General features: G+C 29.6%; 2 protein-coding genes across 11 annotated transcripts; one reads left to right on the top strand and one right to left on the bottom strand.

The window, feature by feature from the left end:
• The first annotated feature begins 93 nt into the window (after positions 1-93).
• On the top strand, positions 94-17,538 carry LOC124423311 (laminin subunit alpha). The gene is made up of 30 exons (XM_046960938.1): positions 94-1,100; positions 2,418-2,564; positions 3,431-3,838; positions 4,129-4,342; positions 4,406-4,615; positions 4,689-4,961; positions 5,211-5,348; positions 5,430-5,702; positions 5,803-6,102; positions 6,179-6,337; positions 6,426-8,351; positions 8,491-9,415; positions 9,491-9,722; positions 9,864-10,572; positions 10,693-10,919; positions 11,045-11,804; positions 11,895-12,172; positions 12,270-12,457; positions 12,604-13,141; positions 13,223-13,353; positions 13,442-13,934; positions 14,022-14,372; positions 14,474-15,011; positions 15,090-15,185; positions 15,250-15,447; positions 15,525-15,691; positions 15,780-16,022; positions 16,262-16,421; positions 16,507-16,734; positions 16,828-17,538. Exons 1-30 carry the CDS (start codon positions 879-881, stop codon positions 17,094-17,096), a joined length of 11,001 nt encoding a protein of 3,666 aa, XP_046816894.1. The 5' UTR covers positions 94-878; the 3' UTR covers positions 17,097-17,538.
• A 410-nt stretch (positions 17,539-17,948) lies between these two features.
• On the bottom strand, positions 17,949-24,064 carry LOC124426516 (sorting nexin-13-like). 10 transcript variants are annotated; one of them, XM_046968291.1, is made up of 11 exons: positions 23,498-23,800; positions 23,117-23,277; positions 22,920-23,032; positions 22,724-22,823; positions 22,561-22,647; positions 22,358-22,482; positions 21,687-22,248; positions 20,029-21,603; positions 19,764-19,952; positions 19,468-19,682; positions 17,949-19,391 (listed from the first exon to the last, which is right to left on the bottom strand). In XM_046968291.1, exons 2-11 carry the CDS (start codon positions 23,123-23,125, stop codon positions 19,067-19,069), a joined length of 3,300 nt encoding a protein of 1,099 aa, XP_046824247.1. In that variant the 5' UTR covers positions 23,126-23,277; positions 23,498-23,800; the 3' UTR covers positions 17,949-19,066. The 10 variants fall into 10 exon arrangements, with proteins under 10 accessions (XP_046824247.1, XP_046824239.1, XP_046824230.1 ...); XM_046968283.1 differs by lacking the exons at positions 23,117-23,277; positions 23,498-23,800 and adding an exon at positions 23,815-24,064 and having other exon boundaries at positions 22,724-22,802; XM_046968274.1 differs by lacking the exons at positions 23,117-23,277; positions 23,498-23,800 and adding an exon at positions 23,815-24,063.
• Positions 24,065-24,922: the final 858 nt, after the last annotated feature.

Here is a 24,922-nt window from a genome sequence, read left to right as displayed (position 1 = left end):
ATTGTACGCATTTTAATTAACTCGAATGGACAGTATAGTAAAATTGAATAGACATTCCCGTTTAGTGACTTTATGCAATTAACATTCATTAACAGTAAAAGGCTAATGATTTTTGCAACACAGAGAAGAACGAAGTATTGAACATTTGAAGTGACAAATAAAATAAAATTTGTAAAATATAATAACTCATGATATTTGTGCAATCAGATGTTCAACGTTATCACAAAGATTTTATCGAATATGAAATCGATCGATCTATTGATTGATATATATAGCGCGCGTGTGTGTGTGTGTGTATGTATGTTATTATATATACATTTCATTGTAAAAAAAAGAAAAAAAACATTTGTACGTCATAATTTATAATTAAAACTTAAACTAGGTTGAACTTAGTCAAAGAAGAACGAACGAACAAAGGATAATGGTTGATATTGGTATAGTACATGCTCCATATAGTTTAATGGCTATAACATAAGAAGATATGTATATACACACGTGTACGAAGGATACCATGTGGTTCCAGCATGTGTGGACCATCTTTCGAGAGAGCCACCCCCACCCTCCTTCGAATCGTTTGCTTCTCGATGACCCCTTGCGCTTGACAGTCTGCATCGAGAAGCCGCTCGAACATCTTATATTATCGTTCATGACGCTTCGCGTTGGTTCCTCTTTCTCTTTCTTTCACACAATTTTCGGTACGTGTTCGAGAGAGAGAGCGGAAAGAAGAACGGAAGGGAGTGGAGTGTGGGTAGAGCGAGGAAAGAAAAGGCCCGTAGTAGCTCTACTTTTTAACAGAATCGTTGAGAAAAGCGAAGATCTCTGTGTCGGTCGTCCACGGACGGACCGGCAGTGGTGGATCATTCATCGTTTCTGTCACGATGTCAAGGTGGTGGTTACTTGTAATACATCTTCTGATCGGTCTATTGGTAAAAAATTCCAGGACCGAAAGTTTAACGCCACCGTATTTCAATCTTGCCGAAGGCAAGGACATCATCGCCTCCGCCACGTGCGGTGTTGATACTCCTGGACCTGAACTTTATTGTAAACTCGTTGGCGCGAATGCTGATCAAGATGAAGACATCAATTTGATTCAAGGACAGGTAAGCGCGAATAATGTAACAACAGGAAAAAAACTAAAGGGTTTAAAAGATGGAAAGTTTTTAAATATTTATCAGAAAAATATTGTCAAATATTTATCAGAAAAGTTATAATCAATTAAGTATATATATTTATTTATTTATTTATTTATATTTATTATTTATATTTACATATATTTAGATTTATAAATTTCGTTTTGAGTCGTCCTTTAATTGTTTGAATCTGTAAATCAATTTGTTTAAATGAATCCATTACTAAATATAAATAAATTTCTTTATACAAGTTCCCTTTTTTATATAGTTATTAACAGAAATCTATTTCGTGCTATTGAACTGAATTTTATCTACGTTGATTCTTCGAGTCCAAGAGTTTATCGGTTAGAAGAGACTATAGATTGCTTGCTCAACTACTTCCTTATTTTTTGTGGCCATCATCCGCCAAAAAAAAAGAACGATCGTATAAATAAAGCCAATATAATAATAACATATTTGTATAATAATATATAATAACAATATTTGTATAAAGAATTATTATCTGAAACGAAATAATATTCGTGTTTCATTCGTATTACTTCTTGGTAAAATGATAAGAGAAAAAGATCAGTATTTATCTCGCACGAGGAACGTGTGTGAATGAAAAACATAAAAAAGAAAGAGTACATTTTTCATTCATCAAACAATTTTTTTCATTCATTAAACAATTTTTTGTATACATCAATCGATGTAGATATCATATATACGAACGATCGATTATAAATGTATTTATGAAGTAGATACATTTCTATGATAATAAATGAACCAGTCTATATTTATTTATACTATAAAATAATTTATGATAATAACGAATAACGTTTATGCGACATTTTTTTATTTTTTATTTAGAACTCAATAATGATCTTTCCCGATGATATATTTTATGTAACGAAATCTTATAAATATTATGCGATGTTTATCTGGAACATTCTTTTTTTTTTTTATATACTTTCAACGAGGAAGATATTCATGGAATAGTTATCGCAAGACCATTTTGTAAGCGAACGAAATAAAACGTTTAAAACGCTTACTTAAGTAAGAGGGCCGATAAAAGAGAGATAAGGATGACCTCTCGATACACTTTAAAGTTTCATTCCTTCGAATCCAAATAATTTCATAGAATATCAATGGCCCACCATAAATTTCAAAAAAATTCTTATTAATCTTCTCATAGCTCTTCTCTTATATTTACAATTAAATTTTGATAAGAAAACAAATATTTGAATAATTGATTATATATATATTGTAAAATATAATACATTCTGGTATCTAATATATTTCGTTTAGGTATGCGATGTTTGCGATCCAGATAGTCCTGAAAAAAAGCACCCTCCCGAATATGCCGTCGATGGTATGGAAACTTGGTGGCAATCACCACCACTTTCTAGAGGCATGAAATACAACGAAGTGAATTTGACAATTAATTTGGGTCAAGTAAGTTATAAAAATTTCAGAATGAATATAAAATACAAAAGAAAAAGTAAGCCTGTATATTCATATTTGCGTTCCTTCTTTGATTTATACATACATATATATATATATATATATATATATATATATATATATATATATATTTAACATTAATAATCATAAAAAAGAATCTTACGAGAAATTATCCTCAAGCATGACGGGCTTAACAAGAAGGAAAACGATACAAATTTACTGTGCAACCGTATTTTATCTATAACAAAAAGTTTTATCATCTTGTAGGCGTTTTCCTGCAGGCCGGAAATAATTATCTTTGTGTTATTTCCGCAGTAAGAGAAAAAGTAATGAGTTCCTAATCATGATGCGAATATTGTCAAACGGTACATGTATTTAACACGTAGGATATATTCGCAAATTAACGTATTATATATTTGCCGTTTAAAGATAGTGTGCTTCTTTTTTCTTATTACGAAAAAACTTTTCTTTGTCGGAAGGATTCGTCGTTATTCCCTTATATTTTGGTTATATTCTATCGCAAGAAATGTAACGAGAGAAGATCATAATATAGGGTCAATGGTAGCTTATCAATGATTCTTCTTGTCGTTATCTTTATTAATGCTATTGTCATGATTTTATACGATACAAGGAAAAGTTTCGTAGTAAAATGAAAGTTAACATTCTTTTTACGCACTTATCGGAGCTTCTTCTGTTTTTTTTTCTTTTCTTTTTTTTTTTTTTTTTTTTTTTTTTTAAGATGTATGCATATATTTTTGCATTTACATATGTACGTGTACAAGTGTATGCGTGTATATATATATATATTATATTTATATTATATTATATAAAATGTATTATTATTGTTCCGTTATTAGGAATTTCATGTAGCGTACGTTTACGTGCGTATGGGAAATTCACCAAGACCCGAGTTATGGGTTCTTGAAAAATCGACAGATTATGGAAAAACGTGGTTACCTTGGCAATATTTTGCGGATTCCGATAGTGATTGTTTGACATATTTTGGTGTCGACAGTCATAAACCTATTACGAGAGATGATAGTGTAATTTGTACAACTGAATATTCAAAGATAGTACCCTTAGAAGGTGGTGAAATACCAATTTCTATCTTAAATAATCGTCCATCGGCAAAGCATTATTTCAATTCAACAATTTTACAAGAATGGACGAGGGCAACCAATGTGCGGTTTCGTTTTCTCAGAACAAAGAACTTACTGGGACATCTTATGTCGGTCGTTCGTCAGGATCCTACTGTGACAAGACGAGTAAGAATCCTTTTTTATAATTCCTTCAGATTAAAGATACTTATTAACATTGATCAAATTTTATCTTTACCTGATTATTATTATTATTATTATTATTATTATTATTATTATTATTATTATTGTTATTTTATTACTATGAGTAATATATATACATACATATATATCTGGTATATATATATATATATATATATATATATATATATATCAGATATACATATATATATATATACCGTAGGATGTTTCATATATATATATACACAGTAGAATGTTTTATTTTCTGTACATTTTAGTATTTTTATTCCATCAAAGACATCAGTATCGGTGGTAGATGTATGTGTAACGGTCATGCGGATACCTGCGATATCCAAGATCCTACTGTGCCGAATAAACTTGTTTGTAGATGTCAGCACAATACATGTGGACCTCAATGTACAACATGTTGTAAAGGTTTTGAACAGAAGAAATGGCAACAATCTACGTCTTTTAAAAAATTTATGTGCGAACGTATGTATCATTGATTAAATTAAATATATACTTATATATTGGCTATAATTTATAATATTTTAGCTTGTAATTGTTTCGGTCACTCTGATGAATGTACTTATAATTCGACAATTGACGAAAAGCATTTATCTCTGGATATACATGGAAACTATGAAGGTGGTGGAGTATGTAAAAACTGTAGGGATAATACGGAAGGTATCAACTGTAATCAATGTAAACCGAAATTTTATAGACCAGAAAATAAACCTTTCAATGCTACTGATGTATGCCAACGTAAGTTAATTCTATATTTTAAAGGAACTTGAATTATATTATAATTGATTATAACAATTATATTTTGCTATAGCCTGCAACTGTGATTTCTTTTATTCGACTGGAAATTGTGCTGATGCTACTGGTAAATGTGAATGTCGCAAAGAATTTACCCCGCCTCATTGTGATACCTGTAATCATGGATACTTTGGATATCCTAATTGCCGCGAGTGTGAATGTCATTTACAAGGAACCAATGGATATCATTGTGAAGCAAAGGATGGTCCTTGTCCTTGTAAAACAAACTATGCAGGTCACTACTGTAACCTATGTGCAGAAAGCTATTATAATTTTCCTGAATGCTTACGTAAGTATGTTAAATAAAACATCTTTAAATTATTTTATTTGGCAAAATATACATCCATGAATATATTAAAGATGTTAGTACATTTGTTATCGATAACATTCTAAACCACAGCCCAGGTTTTTATTTTTTACATTGGTCACAATCACAAATGTGTGTGTGACAGTCAATCGAAGTCGATCTTACATATGTGATGCTGATAGCAAATGTGTTAAGTAAAAATGTTATTGTTAAAATAATATAAATTTACAGCTTGTGAATGCAATTCACTTGGTTCCCTGAACAATGTCTGTGATGTTGTTTCTGGAAATTGTACTTGTAAAAATAATTATGGTGGAAGAACTTGTAGTATCTGTGAGGACGGTTATTTCAATTATCCTTCGTGCACATGTATGTAAATTAATGAAACAAATGTTAAAAAAGATATGGTATTTTCAAAAAACCAATATAAATACTATCTATATTATTTAGATTGTAACTGTGACGCAAGAGGTACAAAACAAGGAATTTGTGATAAGAGTGATGGCGTATGCTTGTGCAAGGAAGGCTATGGTGGTAGTAGGTGCGATCAGTGTATCAATGGATATTATGGATATCCTAACTGTAGACCATGTAACTGCAGTTTGATCGGTTCTTCTTCAATTAGTTGTGACAGTATAGGAAAATGTTCATGCCTTGCCAACTTTGCAGGAAAGACATGTGATCAATGTAGTCCAGGATATTATATGTATCCAGAATGTATAGGTACGAATTGAATTTATAGAAATTTTTGTTTGTGATGTCTTTTATAAAAATGGATATGTACTTATTTATATAAAGGATTTTATTGAATTTCATATTGTAGCTTGCAATTGTGATAGTCATGGAGCAATTGGTGTATCCTGTGATACAGAAGGCAAATGTCAGTGCAGAGAAAACTTTGATGGATCTAGATGTAATCAGTGTAAAGAGGGCTTTTATAATTTTCCAACTTGTGAAGGATGTAATTGTGATCCAGCAGGTATTGTTGAAACTTTTCAAGGATGTGGTAGTTTACCAGCAGGAGAACTTTGCCAATGTAAGGATCGTGTAGAAGGTAGAATTTGTAATAAATGTAAACCTTTATATTGGAATTTACAACCGCATAATACAGAAGGATGTGAAGGTAATTCAAGCTTTTAATACCATTATATCTAATATTTAATAGTTATATGATCTAAATATTTATTTTTTTTTTTTAGAATGCCAATGTAACATTCCCGGTGTTATTGGAAGTATTGGAGAATGTGATGTGAAAACTGGACAGTGTATTTGTAAACCTGGAGTGACTGATAGAAGTTGCACTCGATGCATTGATGGAACTTATAATCTTCAAGAGAACAATTTATTTGGTTGTTCCGGTAAATTATGATAATTATTTAAATCCAGTCAACATATTTTTTATTATATTTTTAAGTAGATATTAATATTATAAATATTAATTTATAGATTGCAATTGTGATATTGGTGGATCAGTCAGTTCTATTTGTGACAAACAAACTGGACAATGTCAATGTCAGCCTCGTGTAACGGGTTTAACATGTAAAGAACCTTTAAAAGCACATTATTTTCCTACTCTTCATCAATTTCAATATGAAGTAGAAGATGGCAGAACTTCTAGTAACAGTCAAGTACGATATGGTTTCTTAGAAGAGTATTTCCCAGGTTATAGTTGGAAAGGATATGCTGTATTTTCTGCTCTACAAGACGAAATTATCCAAAATGTTTATATATATAAATCTTCTTTATATCGTATGGTTATACGGTATGTAAACCCTAACAATGAACCAATTCTTGGAACTATTAAAATTACACCAGATAGTCCTGTCGAAGTGGAACAACAATTTAAAGTTCAATTTAAACCTACGACGAAACCATCGTTCGTTACAGTTGCAGGGATTCATGATAATCACCCTTCACCTATGGTGATGAATCCTGGGCATTGGACTGTTAGTATTGCTAATAAAAAAACTCTTTTCGTAGACTATTTCGTTCTATTACCTTCAGAATATTATGAAGCAACTATTTTAACTCAAGATGTTAACATACCTTGTAAAGTTGGTTACAAAGAGCTTTGCCGTCATTATGGATATCCCAACTTGATGAATTTTGATTCTGTTCGCGGGGCAGGAGGTTTCCTCAATGAGAACAACATAAGAATACCTTTAACAGAATATTTCTCAGATAAGGATACTCTTAGAGAGATTGATGTAGATGAAATGCCGCTTATAAATGATAGTCAAGAAGAAATTCACTTTGAACTTAGAATATCTAAACCAGGCCCACATGTGCTTATTATAACATATGTTACCTCTATGGAAGATAGTGAGACCTCTGTATTGTTGATTGAAGCAAACACCATCGGCAAAGGCAAAGTTACGCTTTATCCCTGCAAATATACAAGTATTTGTCGACAAGTAGTAACTGATACATATGATAGAGTGGCTGTTATGAACTTTCAGTCAAATTATGTAAGCATAGTCTTAACTGGAGAACCCACTTCAAATATTGCGATTCATTCAATTGTTGCTATTCCATATCATCGCTGGTCCTTAGATTATATAAAACCAAGATCTATTTGTGTTCGAAAAAATGGTAAATGTGTACAAGGATTTTTCCCTGGTGCAGCTGATTCTAAAAAGATTGAATTTGAATCTAATAATGCAGTTCTTGAAGTGGGTAGTCGGCCATCTGGTATTTTTGATAATGCTACAAAACTAATTTATTTGAATGATAAAGATGCAATGGTAGATATTCATGCAAAAGTTGCTGAACCTGGAGAATACGTTTTCATTGTACAATATTATCAACCAGATCATCCAGAGTTTGAATTGGATGTTCTAGTACAAAATGGAAAGTTTTATGAAGCAAAAGTTTCTGTACCTCATTGTCCCAGTAACAGTGGTTGTCGTAGTATTGTTCAACAAGTAGATGGTAATACTCGATTCCAGTTAATTGAAAATTTTGTGATTACATTCAAAGAAAGCAGTGGAAATGGTATTTGGTTGGATTACATTTTGGTCGTACCTGCAGACCAATATAATAGTAAAATTCTGACAAAAATACAATTTGATCAGACTAAGGAATTCCTTAAAAAGTGTGGTAATAATCATTTCTATGTAAATGTAACAGAAGAAGGATTTTGTAAAGATTCCATTTTTTCATTGACTGCTAATTACAATAATCACGCTTTACCTTGTAATTGTGACATTTATGGTACAACTAGTTTTGAATGTGAAAAGTTTGGAGGACAATGTCCCTGTAAACCTAATATTATTGGTAGAAGATGTGAGATTTGTAAAACAGGATATTATGGATTTCCTAATTGCAGAACTTGTGCTTGTCCTAGTTCAGTGCTTTGTAGGCCTGGAACTGGTAAGTATTGTCTACAATTAATAAAATGAACATTTTTAAATTATCCTCTTATATTATTTGAATAATTATGATATTAATTATAATTTATTTTTAATTTATGTTATAATATTGCAATATACAAATTTTTTCATATTTTTAGGTGAGTGTATTTGTCCTACAAGAGTCACAGGTGAACGTTGTCATCTATGTGAACCAGGCACCTATGGATTTGATCCTATAGTTGGATGTGAAGAATGTAATTGTTCTTTTCTTGGTGTGGTCGATGGTAATATGCAATGTGATTTGTTTAATGGCAACTGTAGCTGTAAAGAAAATGTGGTTGGAAGACAATGTGATAAATGCATACCTGGATATTCACAATTTCCTCACTGTGAAAAATGTGACTGTGATGTACGAGGAACAACATTGGATATATGCGATCAGTATACAGCTGAATGTTTCTGTAAAGAAAATGTTCAAGGTTCTGCTTGTGATGTTTGTAAAGAAGGAACCTTTAACATTCAAGCAAGCAATGAAGAAGGCTGCACAAAATGCTTTTGTTTTGGAAAGACAACACGTTGTGCTTCTGCAAATCTCTACAGGACTCATATTCTGGATATGAACAACTGGGAGCTTGTTGTACAAAATGAAAATACTGGAAATTTAACATTTTTAACAACAATACCTCAAGAAATTAATTCAACTTCTATAGTCATTGGTCTAACGACTAATGACACGTTTGAAAATGTTGTGTACTTTGCAGCTCCTGCCAGTTATCTTGGCAAAAAGTTAACTTCATATGGTGGATTTTTAAATTATACTGTAAGCTATGATACTGGACCCTTTGGAAAAGCAGTAAGTGCAGCTGATGTGATTCTTCAAGGTGCAGATACAGTTCTCTTTTTTTATGGTGATGAACAACCACTTTCTTTTACAAATTTTGCTGGATCTGTCGAACTTATAGAGGCTAACTTTTTTACACCAAATCGTTTAAGTGTTACTAGAGAACAGATTATGGTAGTTCTTGAAAATCTTCAAGGTATATATATTCGAGCAACATATTGGAACCCTAGTATCATTGCATCGTGAGTATCATTATTTATAAATTATTCTATATTTTTTTTATTTAATTAATATTTGGTATTTATATATCTTTTTAGGTTATCTTATGTTACCATTGATGTTACAACAGAACAATACTCAGCTCAGTATAGTGTTCCAGCCAGTAGTGTGGAACAATGTCAATGCCCGCCAAATTATCAAGGATTATCTTGTGAAGAATGTGCTCCAGGATATTATAGAGTACAATCAGGTCCTTATGGAGGATATTGCGTACGGTGTCAGTGTAATGGCCATGCAGAAACTTGTGATGTGAATACCGGAGTGTGCCATGTATGTCTTCCTTTTTTTCTTTAAGATCTTTTCTGTATATTTTTCATATAAAGAAACATTTACTCCCAAATTATAATAAATTAGGAAAAAGTTATTTATATAAATAAATTTATAAATGAATGATATGTTATTTTTTTACAGAATTGTAAAAATGGTACTAAAGGCGATCATTGTGAATTTTGCCAACAAGGCTATTATGGGAATGCAACTATTGGTACTCCTTCAGACTGTTTAATTTGTGCTTGTCCACTTCCTACTGCATCAAATAATTTTGCATCTGATTGTGAAGTAAATGAAGAAGGTAACAAAATTAGCTGCAATTGTCTTCCTGGTTATTATGGTGCACGATGCGAAACTTGCATTGCCGGATATTATGGAAATCCAGAAGTCTATGGTGATTTTTGTAAACCTTGTGAATGTTCTGGTAATATTGATACCAACCAAGTTGATTCTTGTGATTCTATTACTGGAGAATGCTTACATTGTTTGAACAATACATATGGACAAGCTTGCAATTATTGTGCACCTGGATATTTCGGTGATGCAGTGGAAAGGAAAGATTGTCAAAGTTGTTCATGTAATGAATGTGGAATGGAACATTGTGATAGCCATAATGGACAATGCTATTGTCAAGAAAATGTTGTCGGTGAACAATGTGATCAATGTGAAGAAAATCATTACGGATTTGATTCTTGCGAAGGTTGTAAGCCTTGCGATTGTGATGTTGCTTCAGATAGTAAGCAATGTGATGAAAAAACTGGTCAGTGCCAATGTAAACCTGGTGTTACTGGACGGAAATGTGATCAATGCACTCCTGGTTATTGGAATTTTGGTCCAGATGGTTGTACATGTAAGTATTATAAACAAAATAAATAATAAAACATATTTATATATCTTATAATTATAAATTTTTACAAAAAATATTTTTGGAAGCAATACATTGATTTTCTCATTTTTTTTATAATTTCAGCATGTGGTTGCAATACTGGATATTCTGTTGGTGTATCCTGTAACACAACTACTGGACAGTGTACATGTCTTCCTGGTGTTATTGGTGAAAAATGTGATCATTGTCCATATCGTCATGTTTTGATCCCAGGACAAGGTTGCTTTGCATGTGATTCTTGTACCGGTGATCTGCTTGATGTCACAGATATACTCTCAGGTCTTCTAAATCCAGTTTTTGAAGAATACAATGTAAGTTTTATATATGAAAATTATTATTTTCTGTATACAAACTATTTTACATGGTTGAAAATATTTTTTATAAATAATTTTTCATCATTATATTCTCTTCAATTTACTTTGTATAATTTTTACAGATGGTAGCTGAAAGTTATTTTACGAATCAGCGTCTAAAATTTATTAATGATACAGTGAATGACTTTCATTCAGAAGTTATGTTACTCGATCCAAAGAGAATTAATTTCTTACCACTACAACAAAACTTATCGCGTCTTGGACAAGAAGTGTCGAGTCAAAAACGTCATATTGATTATGCTGCTGAAGATAGCATCAAATGGAAACACGGTGCTCAAAATACGCTTAATGATATGAATGTTTTAGAAGAAGACGTAATTCGTGAAATAAATTTAGTCAATTTTATAGTATCTGAAGTGCAATCATTAGCTTCCAATATAGAGCTTAGACCAGGTGGTAAAATTGAAAACACTGTAAGAAAGACAGAAGACATTCTGAAAAAAATCAAAGAGGTATCTTTTGTTAATTTCCGTGATAAAGCAATCGATCAAGCTGATCAAGCAAATATTCTCGTATCAGAAATGCTACAATATAATTCTCCAGTGAATAATCTGACTTCAATGGCATCAGATTTAAATGACAAAATACAAAATATTAGTACAAAAATGGATGATTTACTTAAAATCACAGGAAAAGCTAAAGCGTTAGCAGCTGACGTTGAAGATCTTAACGAAGATAATAGAATAGCTGCAGAATCTGGAAATTTTGATATTGTAAAAAATATTACGTTAGAGGCTGAAGAAGATCTAAAGGCTGGTGAGCAACTTAATAAAAAAGCAAGTCAACTTTTAGACGAAACAAATACGAATATAAATATTTTAGGTAAGATTCATTGTTACAATTTCACTTTAATTTTACTAGTGTTTGCAAAAAACTATATATCTATTCATCAGAGAATTTATATTTTCACAGAGTCTAATACATTGCAACAAGTGGTAATGCGTTTAAATGATACCATTTTGCAAAATGACGAAATGCTTAATGATTTAAAAGATTCTTTACAAAAGGCACATGATCATGCTGAATCTCTTTACAGTCATTCTTTGGAATTGGACAATCTCTTGACAGATACACGCAATACAAATGCTGTACGTGCTGTTTCTGCATATAGGGATATTGAAATGGCTATCCAAGTTGCCAACTATACTGCTCTTAATGCTGTGTATGCTGCTAAAAATGCAACGGCATCAGTAAGTTACCAATACATTCATTATTTTTATATTCCTTTACTGATTTATAATCAATTATTGTGGTTTAATTACGATATAATCTTTTCTATTATAATAGTCTTCGAGAATTGAAGAAAAAATAAGAAGTTCTCGTGATCAATCTGCAGATTTGCTTGCCTCTGCAGAAATAGTATTTGAGAAAACTGATGGAAAATCGGAGGGAATTCTTCAGATTGCACAAACCAAGGAAACATTTACAGATTCTCAAAACCAAAACAATAAAGAATTGTTAGATTATATTGATAAGTAAGAAATACTTATTTTCTATCAATTAATATATTTTCTTCATAGAAAGCAAATTGTTAAAAATATAGTAATATATCGTGTATTATACAACATCCTATATGTAGATAAATTTAGGTCCTTATATCAAATGTGATTTTGATTTCTAGAGTACTTTTAAATATTCCATCACAATCTTCATCAGCAGCTCACAATGCAGTTGATGAAGTTATTAAAACGGTAGCCAATATAACAAATGCTATTCAAAGTATAAATGGTACAATTGATAATATACCAGATGATCTCAAAAAAACTAAACAACTTACAAAGGATACGTCCGAATCGATACGAGATATTTCTCAAGCTAAGAAACAATTGGATGTTGTAAATAAAATTGTTCCTAATATTAATAATTTTCTAAATAATTTGAGTAAAAATCAAAAAGCAATGGAAGGAACAGGAAATGATCTTCAAAGTAAAATTGATGTGCTAAAGAATAAGATCGCAAATGCTAGAGAATTAGCAGACAGATTTAAAACAGGTTTAACTTTCTATCGAAATACTACATTGGAATTGAAAAATCCAGAAAGCTTACCTTTACTGGCAACATCTAGCAAAATTTCATTATATTTCCGTACGAATAAAACCAATGGCTTCCTTTTCTATCTTGGAAATGAAGAAAAAATAAAATTACCACGTGCAAAGACTGTAAGTAATATCATTAATTTAAAAATCATACAACATTTGCAATATTAGAATAAGTTTTAATTATTCATAATTTTATTACAGCATGATTTTATGGCACTTCTAATAGAAAGCGGATATCCAGTACTTATATTAGATCTTGGTTCTGGACCAACAAAGGTCATTAGTAACAAATTTGTATCTGATAATATTTGGCGTCAGATAATTATTGATAGGTGAGTAAATTTATAATTAAAGAATACGAAATGAATAATAAATAAATCAATAAATTATTGTCAATAATCAAATAAATTATTGAAATAGGACTGGAAAAAATGTGAAATTAATAGTACGCGAGGATATTGGCGAGGGAAGAGATAAGGAATATGAAACAGAAAAAGTATTACCAGGAGCTTATTCTATATTTAACGTTGATCAAGAACATTCAAAACTATTTGTAGGAGGATATCCTTCTTCTTTTAATATTCAAGATGCAGTTACGGCATCTTCCTTTGAGGGTGAAATGGAAGAGTTAGTAATCGGCGATATACCTGTTTCTTTCTGGAACTTTGTAGATGGTGAAAATAATAGAGAAGATGCTATGGAAAGGGACAAATTGATAAATTTCCAACCAAGTACAGGATATAGATTTGACAAGCATGGATATGCAATTTTAAGTAAACGAAATTCTCAAATATCATCAGATAGTAGAAAGTTCAGTATAAAATTAAATTTCAAAACATTCGCGGATGATGGCTTAATATATCTAATGGGCAAGGGTAAACAGTTTTTATCTTTGGAAATGAGAGATGGTCAGGTATGGCTATAAATATTTGTTTACACTTTAGACTTGTATAATATTTGAAAAATATAAAAATAAATATCTTTTTTTGATCATTTATAGGTACTGTATCAGTACGATCTTGATGATGGTGAAATATCTCTAAAATCGCTTGATAAATTTAATGATGGTAATTGGCACAATTTAGAAGCATTGAGGTTCGAAAAAATTGGTGTTCTTAAAATCGATGGTAAAATGGTTGCACGAGATGAAGCTAAGGGCAATACTAAAACTCTTCTATCCTTGGATTACATTTATTTTGGAGGGTATCCACCTAATGCCAAGCATCCTTATAAACCAGTTACAAATGATGGTTTCGAAGGATGTATCGATGATGTTGTTATTCTCGATACCTCAGTTGATCTTAGTAGTAATATACAAGCTTTTGGAGTTATGCCTGGTTGTCCAGTTAGAGTATGTCATATATTTTTTATTTATTTATTTCTTCTTTTTTTTCAAAATTTATCTTACTTTAATCCTATGATTGATACATATCAAGAAATTTTTAATTTTAGTTCGCAAGTCTCGTATCTTTTGAAGATAATATGCCAGGATATGTAAAATGGAATAATGTTTCGGCGTCCAATTTCCTTCAGATTAATTTGAAATTCAAAACATTGGCAAATGATGGTCTTATATTTTATGTCACTAATCCAGATCAAACATCTACAAGTTACATGGCACTGGTTGACGGTGTATTAATATTTAAAAGTCAAGGCGAAGAATTAAGAACTGATCCAACTGAAATAAAATTCAATGATAATGAGTGGCATGTTGTCACGGCGACGCATAATGAATCATCTTTAAGACTTGATATTGATGATATTAAAAATTATAGCACCGATTCTCCACCTCCATCATTACATATTCTTTATGGGGATCTTTACATTGGCGGTATACCAATATTGTTCCAAGGATCTCAAAATAATGCAAGAACACCGTTTGTCGGTTGTATTGGCGACGCTACTTTGAATGGGATTATTATTAATTTTGCTAACACAACAGAAAAACTTCATGCATTTTTGGGAAAGTGTAAAGGCGGTGAACAATCACGTATGTTTAATCTTTTTAATAATTTTTTAACTGTGACTACAAAACAATATATTATTAAGTAAACGTTCTTTTTTATAGCTATTGCTCCAGTTGACGAACCAGAAGTAAATGTTTGGATACCTCTGCTTCCTACAGAAAGTCCTGATGATACAACTGAAGGCGCAACACAGATTAGTTAGTAATTACATAAATCAAATATACATTTATTAGAAATAATAAATTTGTTATTTATTTCCAGATGTGGTAGACATTGAATTAGAAAAGGAAGATGAAGACGAAGAACCTACTTTGGAAGGACGCAGTCATCACATTGAAATAACAACTGAAACAATTATAACATCCACTCCAAAACCAATCCTACCTCAAACTGTAGACCAATGTCATTTACCTTATTATCCAGCTACTGATCCTGATCTCGAAAATGAATGGAGATTCGGTACATAGATATTAATATCCATGAAAATATTATTTCTATGGATTCTAATAAAGTTTTTTTTTCATTATTATATCTAGGTACTACAAACAATAGTCGATTGGAATATAGATCTTTAAATGGAAGATACAGAGACTATTATGATTTCCAAATTAACATTAAAACAATGTCTGATAATGGAATTGTTTTCTTTGCTTCGGATTTAAGTAAACAAGATGTGATTGCCTTATATATTCTAGACGGAAAGGTAAGAGGAATGGTGTATAATAATTAAATCATTATTTTTTTCTAATTCAAATATAAAATATTATAAAAATAATATCTTGTTTTTCAAGATTCATCACAAGTTTGACTGTGGAAGTGGACCAGCTGTACTTATTAGCGATAAACAAATAAATGATAATCAATGGCATTACATTGCTTTTAAGAGAAATAAACAAATCGGACAACTTTCTGTAGATAATGAAGCACCAATAATTGGCTCTTCTCAAGGACATACTGAAACTATCAATGTTAATCCACCATTCTTTGTAGGAGGTGTACTACCAGAATTGTTTAGCGCGACACAGTCAAGAATAGTAAGAGTTTACAATATTTTTTCAATGATATTATATATTACTATCTTTCATATATATACACACATATATACAGAGTAATTTATAATAAGTGAATATTTAGACATAGTGTCAACACACTAAAGTAATTAAGAATATTCATATAAACTTTTTTGTTTATTTTTTTATTAAATCAACCTTTAATTATACTTATATATCATGATATCATGATAGAAATATATAAAATACCATTACTTTTTTAGGGTTTAAGTACTATGTTCAGTGGATGTTTAAGCAATTTTATGATGAATGGTCAATCTGTTGGTGAACCTACAATGAAAGTAGGTGTAATACCATGTTCAAAGCGAATAGAGCCAGGATTGTTCTTCTTCCCAGGAAATGGTAGCAATCTGTTCAAAGCAAGTAAGTGATGTAACTGTACATGCACATACATACGTACATATTTCATTTATTAAAAATAATGAAAAATCATGAAAAATCTTTTCAGTGGATAGATTTACCGTTGGACGTACTATGGATATACAGATGGATATCAAACCACGTACAACTTCTGGACATTTATTGTCGGTTCATGGTAAACGAGATTATCTAGTTTTGGAGATGATTAATGGTACTGTTAAATTTCTTGTTAAAACGACTAAGGGTTCTATAGAAACCTCATTTGAACCATCCAAATCTAATTCTTTATGTGATGGTAATTGGCACAATGTCCGAGGTAATATATCTTTTATATCTGATGTGTGTGTGTATTAAATATTATTTATTTATTTGTTGCCAAAATACTTATCTTCTGTTTTTCTTGCAACAGCTGTAAAACAGAAAAATGCTGTACTTTTATCCGTTGATCACAAGGCCGCTCCAATAGGAATTGGTGGTAAAAACGTAGCAGCAGTTTTGTCGAAGCATCCGATATTCATCGGTGGTCATCCTATGTTGGGTAGAAGATTACGTGGGAGCACGTCACAATCTCAATACGTTGGTTGCATAAATAATGTATACATTAATTTGAATTCCATTCATTTGGGTCCAGAACGAGCTTATGGACGAGTCATTGCGGGTGTTTGTCCAACAATATAAGTAAGTAATGTCATTTGAAGTTGAAAATGTGCAAAGTACAGTTAAATCTTAATGTGGTGGTGAATCCCATTATCTTAAGTAGAGTGTATATGCTAAGACTGCTTTAACACTCTTCTTAAGTAAATGAAAAATTGTGTCACAGGCATAGTAATAAAATAATTACAAAATACTCCAAAAGAACCTCACGCCTAGTCTAAAATAATGGGCAAAAGACTGAGTTTTGCATTTCCTTCACATTCAGTAGGAAGCATTTCATATTGCCGATACAAATAATAATGATTATATAGTATATTTTGTATTGTACGTAGTAGAAATTTATACTTGACACAATTAAGTTCTTAAGATATTTTGAATAATTCTGATTTAATTGTATTGCATAGCCAAAGAAAAAGAATTTACTAATAAAAAATGTAAAATATAAATTACTACATTCAATGGAAAATATTGTTTGTTTATATTTTATCCACAAGATAAATCACACAAAAAGAATAGAAACATTAATGAATTTTGATTTTATATATGTACAAAAATATTTGTTTCTATAATATATTTTTCACCAAATATAATAATATATTATTTTATAATTTTTAATGTATTAAAATTTAGGAAATTAAAAAAAAAAATATGATGTTTAAAAAATTGATATATTTTTTTTCATCTGTTTTTAGTTGAAAGAAAAGGTATATGAAACGTTCTTGCAAAAGAATTTGTGTAATTTATCTTTTGATATACTATTCCTCTAATTTTAATAATGCAGATTATTCTTACATATATTTTTTATAAAACAAAAATATTTAATATATTTTATATACCTTTGCAGAGTTTCGTAAATATCATAAATAAAACATTTATAAATTATAAACGATTCATTTAATAAGTAAAATGTTTTAAACATAGCTCTTTGATGCAATAAAAATTATTGTATATATACATGAGAAATTACATATAACATTAATATACAACAATTTGTACAGAAATTATATATAAGTCTTTAAATATATGCTATGCTTGTTCTTTTTTTTTTTTGTAAATTTTTTTAAACATCATTTCGAAGACCATGTAATTTGCTTAATAAATAAAATTATTGCTGCTATCTTAATGGCACACACACTCTGGTATTCTTATAAATTAATGAATTTAATAAATATCTATATATAAATTATTTTTTATAATCACATATTCTGCATATATCATGAGAGTTTGAATGGACAGTTACATATATTTTTATCTTATGATTATTTGTAAGAAAACGATTGTTACATAACCATAAGTATATTAAAATGCAAATGGAATGTTTGTGTTATTCTTATTACACCATACCATCAAGAATAATAATCCAATAAAGATCTGTTCAGATGGCAACTCATATATAACACTTTCTTGGCCATAAGTTTACAAGTACTTACTTCCTATTAAATATATATATATTACCAAAATTGTAAAATTATCCGACTCTTACTTTGATCCCCGTTAGATTAAACAATAGCTGCTACGATATTACTTTTTAGATAATTTAATTTTCTATTGGGTCTTAACATAAATAAATTCAGTTATATTCACCTTATGTTTATACTTGCAACCGAATTTATTTATGTTATAATCTAATTATTATTAAATGCCAAAATACTAAATACGAATATCAGATAACAATAAAGAATAAAAAGAAAACAAAGGAAACAAAACATATAAATCAATATAGCGCGATATTGTTAATTTAAAAAAATCATAACATATATTTCAATATATCTATCTTAAATATTTAATTGGTCGTCGCCAATATATCGTAGCTGATATAAATATATTAGATCGTTATTGAAGATTCATTCTATAAAGTGTAACTTTATTTTATTTTATTTAGACTTCATTATCTGATAATGCAAGATCTTTGTATCGAATCCAAATTAGATGCAATTGCGTCCGGATTGTATTATTATATTATCAATCTGGCTGATTCACTCATCGAAAACCTGTTACGTTTTAATTTTATCTTTCAAACGAGAAGACGTACAGTAGACTTTTTTAAATATATCTCCTATGTTGCTTTTTGGAAATAAAGTTTCTAGAATCCCTTCAAGTAATACATATAATAATCTTCTATTTAATACAGGTTGTTGAAATAATTCAAACACCCTTAGGAGCCCATGTCTTGTTGTTTCACTACCTATGATATGCTTCAAATCGTCTGAAAAACAAGAGAGCAATGCTACTTTGGCTACTACTCGAGTTCTATATTTTATTTCTGAATCTCGAATAGGTTTACTTTCAGCTTTTATACCATTGGGCCATAAACTATTCCTGAAAACTTATATGCATTAGTTTGATTGAAAAAATGTATCAGAAAACTTTATTAATTGTTATATTAATTATTTACTTAATGAATCGTAAATATCCTGCAACTTTTGTGGGACTAGTTATTAATGAAACATATTCTATTATTCTTCTATTCACAATATCACCAAACATCGTACGAATAATTTGTCTTAATAAAGTAATGATCCTTCGTCTTAACCACTGATTTCTTACTTTTAAATCGAAAATTTCATCCATTAATAATAACATTATTCTTAATGGAATATTATCATTTGTCTAAAAACAAAAAACATGAGAATTAATTATATTACATAGTTATATGGTGAGTTCTACAACAAATGAAAGAAATATCGTTACTTCTACATCCAGGCTAGCACCAACTTTAGTATGCTCATAAAAAACATTACTTTTTCTTGGATTACCAAAAAATTTACTTATATTATCCATAACACCGTCTACTGTACTCAACATATTATCTGGCATAGTCTTTACTGCTTGCGTCACGCTCTTCATGGATGTTTTTAGGGGATTCATTAAATTATCTAACTGTAAAAAAAAAACAAAAAAAATAGAATTTAAATGTTCATATATTTATCATAAAAATTATTTAAGTGAAATTTACCGTTCGTGAAATTTGACCTCCAGTAACCCCTTTATCGTAATCTCCTTGTTCTAAAAATGCTAATAAGAGATTTTGTAAACCCATGTGGCCATCAACAACTGCTGGTTTTGTTAGTTGATGTAACCAAGCATTCAACATTAACATTCTTTTTTCCAATACAGTCCTCTCCATATTATGAAAGGCTTTCTTAGCAGGAAATGGAATTTTGGCCAAATCATAATATTTTTCTTTTATTTTTTGATACAAATCATAGAAATCAGAATATCTTCTATAAATGTGCCATTTCTCTTGATAACCTGAATCATAACATTTGGTAACAGCCACAGCATATATACCATATGTTTTACCACGATCATTAACAATACCAGTTTCAATTATCTTTGCAGTAATTTCAAAACGACCTTGTTGGAGCTTTTTAATTACACTTAAGTCACAATTCTTTTCATCTAACGTAATACATTGATCTACGTTTGAATCTAAATAAAAAGCTACATCTTTTCCTTCGTTAATTTGATCCAAATCTATACTTGATACCTTTTGAATATTTTTCGTATCTTTTGTATTACTTAAAGATTTTTTTTCAATATCACTGCATGATTTAGATTCACTTGATTCAAGAGTATCTATCAAATTTAATGAAGAATTTGATTTTAGCTTGCCTTCTTTTCTTGCTGTTATATTTGCTTCACTGTTAGTACAGCTCTCTGTTAAATTTTGCAAAGTATTTAATTCATCATTAACACTAGTTAAATTTATACTTTTTAAGGATTTTGTATCATCCTCAGAGGTTGGATCTTTCAGCAAATCTAATTCAGCAAGAAGTTTAATATATGCAAGTGATTTTTTAAAACTAGGTAAAAATCTATCCTCATTTTGTAACTTTTCATAGCAACAAACTAAGAGATCATCAAACCATATTTCTTTAACAGTTTCAGTTTTTATTTTTGTTACTAAATTTTTTACTAATAAATCATCTAACTGTAACTTTGATGATGCTTTATCACTCAAATACTGTTGATAAATTTTTAAAGCAGCCTCCTTTAAATTTTCTAGATCTATATTTTTACGTTTAGTATTAACAATACTTGAGGTTGAAGGACCAGTTTGTATTTTTTGTAAATGAATATCTGCTATTTGTTGCTCTGCTGATACTCTCCAACCATATATATTTAAATAAAAGTACAGATATGCCTCAGCATTTATAGAAGTCATATAATCAATAAAATAACTAAGTGCAATGTTATTCTTCAACAATTCATCTAAAGGCAGATTAACTAACTTTTGCCCAGGAACAATTAATCTATTCCAGTCTGGTTGAGTACCAATTCCATCTCCCTCTGATTCTAAACCCTCTTGCATTCCAACAATTCTTGCCTCCAAAATTTTTTTAAAATAAAGTAAACTATTTAATCGTTGTTTTGCTGATAAATCATCATCCCCAGTTAAATCTTTTGAACGTAGATGTGTTATTTCCTTAGAAATAATATTTTTTGTTGCCATTAGTTCTTCCAAATTATCAGTTATTCTAATTACTGTTAAAAAGATTTCACTCGGCAATCCACTTTCTTTATTACACTGAAATTTTGATTTAAAACTCACTAGAAAAAGATATATAAAAACAATATATTATTATAATTAATCTTAAATTTAAAGCTTACCAGCCATATAAATGCCTGATTAATATAATCAGGATCAGAGAATAGATTCAATAATGGTTTAATTATGGCATTTGCTAATAATTCTTTTAAAAAATATCTAACAGTTAAACAATCGTAATCTTCCTTTGGCAATATTAAATGTAAGAGACCTTCTGATATTTCACATAATAATTCTCGTTCTTGAGCTTTATTTGTGCATACGACATCTCTACATATCAAATTATTTTCCATTTGCACTTCAAGATCAAAGAATATTTTTTCTAAAGATTCCTCCTCATTTTGGTCTCCAAGTTCAATAGGTTCAATGAGAGATGATAAATTTGGAATATAAAATTTTGACTGTGTATACCAAGATATATCAGTTTCACTTTTATTGCGTCGATGTGTGGGCATTCTTTTGGGCGTTCCACCTGAAGTACTAGAACTAGCACTGCCTTTATATAATTTCTGCGCTCTACGTTCTTTTATCCTTAGTTGAGCTTGACGATATAATCTCATATGTGAAGCAGCATCATCAACAAGACGCGTAGTTAAATATGGTATCCAGTCAACAGCTTTTACCCTATTTTAAAAAAAAATATGCTGAATAATGCAAAGACCGATCACAGATAATTAACGACTATCCAATTTAACCTTTTTTTTTGTATTTGCTGCCTTAATATTTTACACACCGATTTGCTATATTGATGGCAATTTTTTGAGCATTATTGCGAACTGAATAGAGAAATTCTTTATCGTCTGTAATAGAGCTGTACCAACTTTGCACATAATCTCTGAGGATAAAGTCTAAAATTTCCTAAAAAATATATACATAAAGATACTACCTACTTTGATATGAACTAAATAAAGATTTTAATAATTATTGTATATGTACTTGCAGAGATTCATCGATAATACGACTGCCAGTAATTCTTCTATCTAATGTAAAATTAATCTTTTCCTTGGATAAGTTAAAAATATACTGTAAATAACAAAAATGATAAAAATTAAAATAGATAAAATTGAAAAAAAAAAATAATCTTATGATATTAATATACCTGCCGAAAGTGATCAGTCTTTTTGATTATATCCTCCCGCTCTGATATTAGAGCATTATTATCGCTGAGAGTAGATATTCTATTTATACAGATCATTATTCTAAAATTAATGTAGGATAACAATATTATATGTAATTGTAATATTCTATTGTATATTGGTGTTAATATTGTTAAAAAAAAAAAAATACAAATTTACCCTATGATTAAAACAAGCAAACAAACAAAAAGTTTTACGATCAAGCCTATGCCAAAAATGGCAATCAAAAATATTATGATGGCTCCAACTATTCCATACAGCCGAATATTCATCTGCAAAAATGATAAGTAACATGGTAGAAATATTACTTTTTAAACGTACAGATATTTGTAAAATTTTTAATTTTCTTTGTTTACTTTAGACATAAAAATTGGTCACAGAATCAAATCGATGTATATACTGGATATCTCGAGAAATGTTGGGTCATATGAAGATAAGTAAAAACAAACATATAATATTGGAAATTTTCTATGATACTAATATTGCTGTTGTTTAATAATTGCACTTTTATTACTTTCTGTAAGAGTTAATGATTTGTTAAATTATTGAAATAATTCATACAGTAGTAATTTATTAATAATAAGGATTTCAAAAAAAAATTTCTTAAACAAAAGACAAAAGATAATGAGAACGAAAATAATAAATATATGATTTATCGACTATATATGATTTATCGACTATATATGATTTATCATAATAATGCTAGATTTTGTAATTTTTCTCACAAAATAAATCACCTGTCACGTTGATTATGAATACTTTAAGAAGTCTATTCACATACGCACACATAAAGTTATCGCTGTCAAATCATCATTAACATCGATCTTACAAAATAAACAACAGCAATGTTGAACTGTATAACCGTAAAAGTAATATGGCGAAATAGAACGTCATTAAGAATTTTCACGATCCTATTATTATATGTCACGTAGAAGAAACCCTTATTATATTACACACAATACAATATTTACTAATATTTACATGAAACGTATTGACTACCCTTAGAGGACACGTATCAAGTTCTTTTTGTTAAACTTATATATTATGTACCTACCTTCGAAGACTCCAATAAATTGCTCTTTGTATATTTACGTACATATTGCATATCTTCTATGGATCATTGTACAAATTAGTCACCTATATAGTAATTTGTTTACATCTTTATAAAAGATTAATCTATAATACAATACGTTTAACATGTCTTCTAACTAGAAAGAAAAACAGGGCGGTCAAGAGTGCCGCTACATAACATAATATTATGATACGATACGATATGAAACGATTCTACATTTAACTGTTATTTGGCACATGCGCACCTGATAAACGCATAGTAAATAATTCACAATTTCCTTTTTTTTAATAATAAAATAATAATAATACATCGTTATTATTTCATAATCCATATTTTATCCTTTTTCTTTTTTACTGAATTCATGAGAATTTTTTTTATTACATTTATTTTGTCAGAGTAGAGCAATTTTTTTTCTTTTTTTCTTTTTTTTTTTTTTTTTTTTTTTCTTTAATAGAAAAAGAATTATAAAAAAAAATTAACAAATATACAATTAAATAAAATTAAAATATAATACAAAGAAAAATGAGTAATAATTGAAAAAATTCATGTGTTGTTGTATATGTATTAATTTTTAAAAATTAATTCTAATCTATCATAATGGAGCACTCGCAGTCATTGAAGGTTAGGAGATAGACCTTTATTACAATTAATTTATAATAATCTTTATTACAATTATTTTTATATTAAAACAAGATAATTTCTTTCGTCATTTTATTTTCATCTTACCAACTTTAACAATCATGAATAATGTATTAGAAACTTTGTGCATAATACTAAATTTGACACAACTCGACAGTGAATAAAGCTTTATTCTTTGATCATTCATTGGTTGCGTTCAGCAGAACAAACAATTGGATTAAGGCCTTCATACATGTATCAACGTAATACGTGATATGTAAGCCGTAAGAAAATCAAAGTGGACCATTCCATTTATTCGTTCTCTCTGTATTGTCGTCAGAGTCAAAATGCAAAATTAAATAAAATATTTAATAGCGCTTACGTACAATCATTTATGATTTAGGTCTTACATCTTACTAGATACATATTAGGGCCTTGACTAGAATAAATCATAGGCTATGTTTAAATCTTT

This window comes from Vespa crabro, chromosome 1, assembly GCF_910589235.1.
Source record: "Vespa crabro chromosome 1, iyVesCrab1.2, whole genome shotgun sequence".
Classification (NCBI taxonomy): Eukaryota; Metazoa; Arthropoda; class Insecta; order Hymenoptera; family Vespidae; genus Vespa; species Vespa crabro.
Note: the sequence above shows the minus strand (reverse complement) of the source record. Positions and strands in the feature narration are given on the sequence as shown.

Bases quoted from the DNA above. Each gene is read 5' to 3' on its own strand.
- LOC124423311 (XM_046960938.1), top strand. From the start codon at position 879: ATGTCAAGGTGGTGGTTACTTGTAATACATCTTCTGATCGGTCTATTG. The intron at 6,338-6,425 runs GTAAATTATGAT...ATTAATTTATAG, and splicing joins CAATTTATTTGGTTGTTCCG to ATTGCAATTGTGATATTGGT. The intron at 10,573-10,692 runs GTAAGTATTATA...TTATAATTTCAG, and splicing joins TGGTCCAGATGGTTGTACAT to CATGTGGTTGCAATACTGGA.
- LOC124426516 (XM_046968274.1), bottom strand. From the start codon at position 23,865: ATGCAATATGTACGTAAATATACAAAGAGCAATTTATTGGAGTCTTCG. The intron at 23,033-23,814 runs GTAGGTACATAA...TCATTTTTGCAG, and splicing joins ATTTATTGGAGTCTTCGAAG to ATGAATATTCGGCTGTATGG. The intron at 19,392-19,467 runs GTAAATAATTAA...ATAAGTTTTCAG, and splicing joins GGATATTTACGATTCATTAA to GAATAGTTTATGGCCCAATG.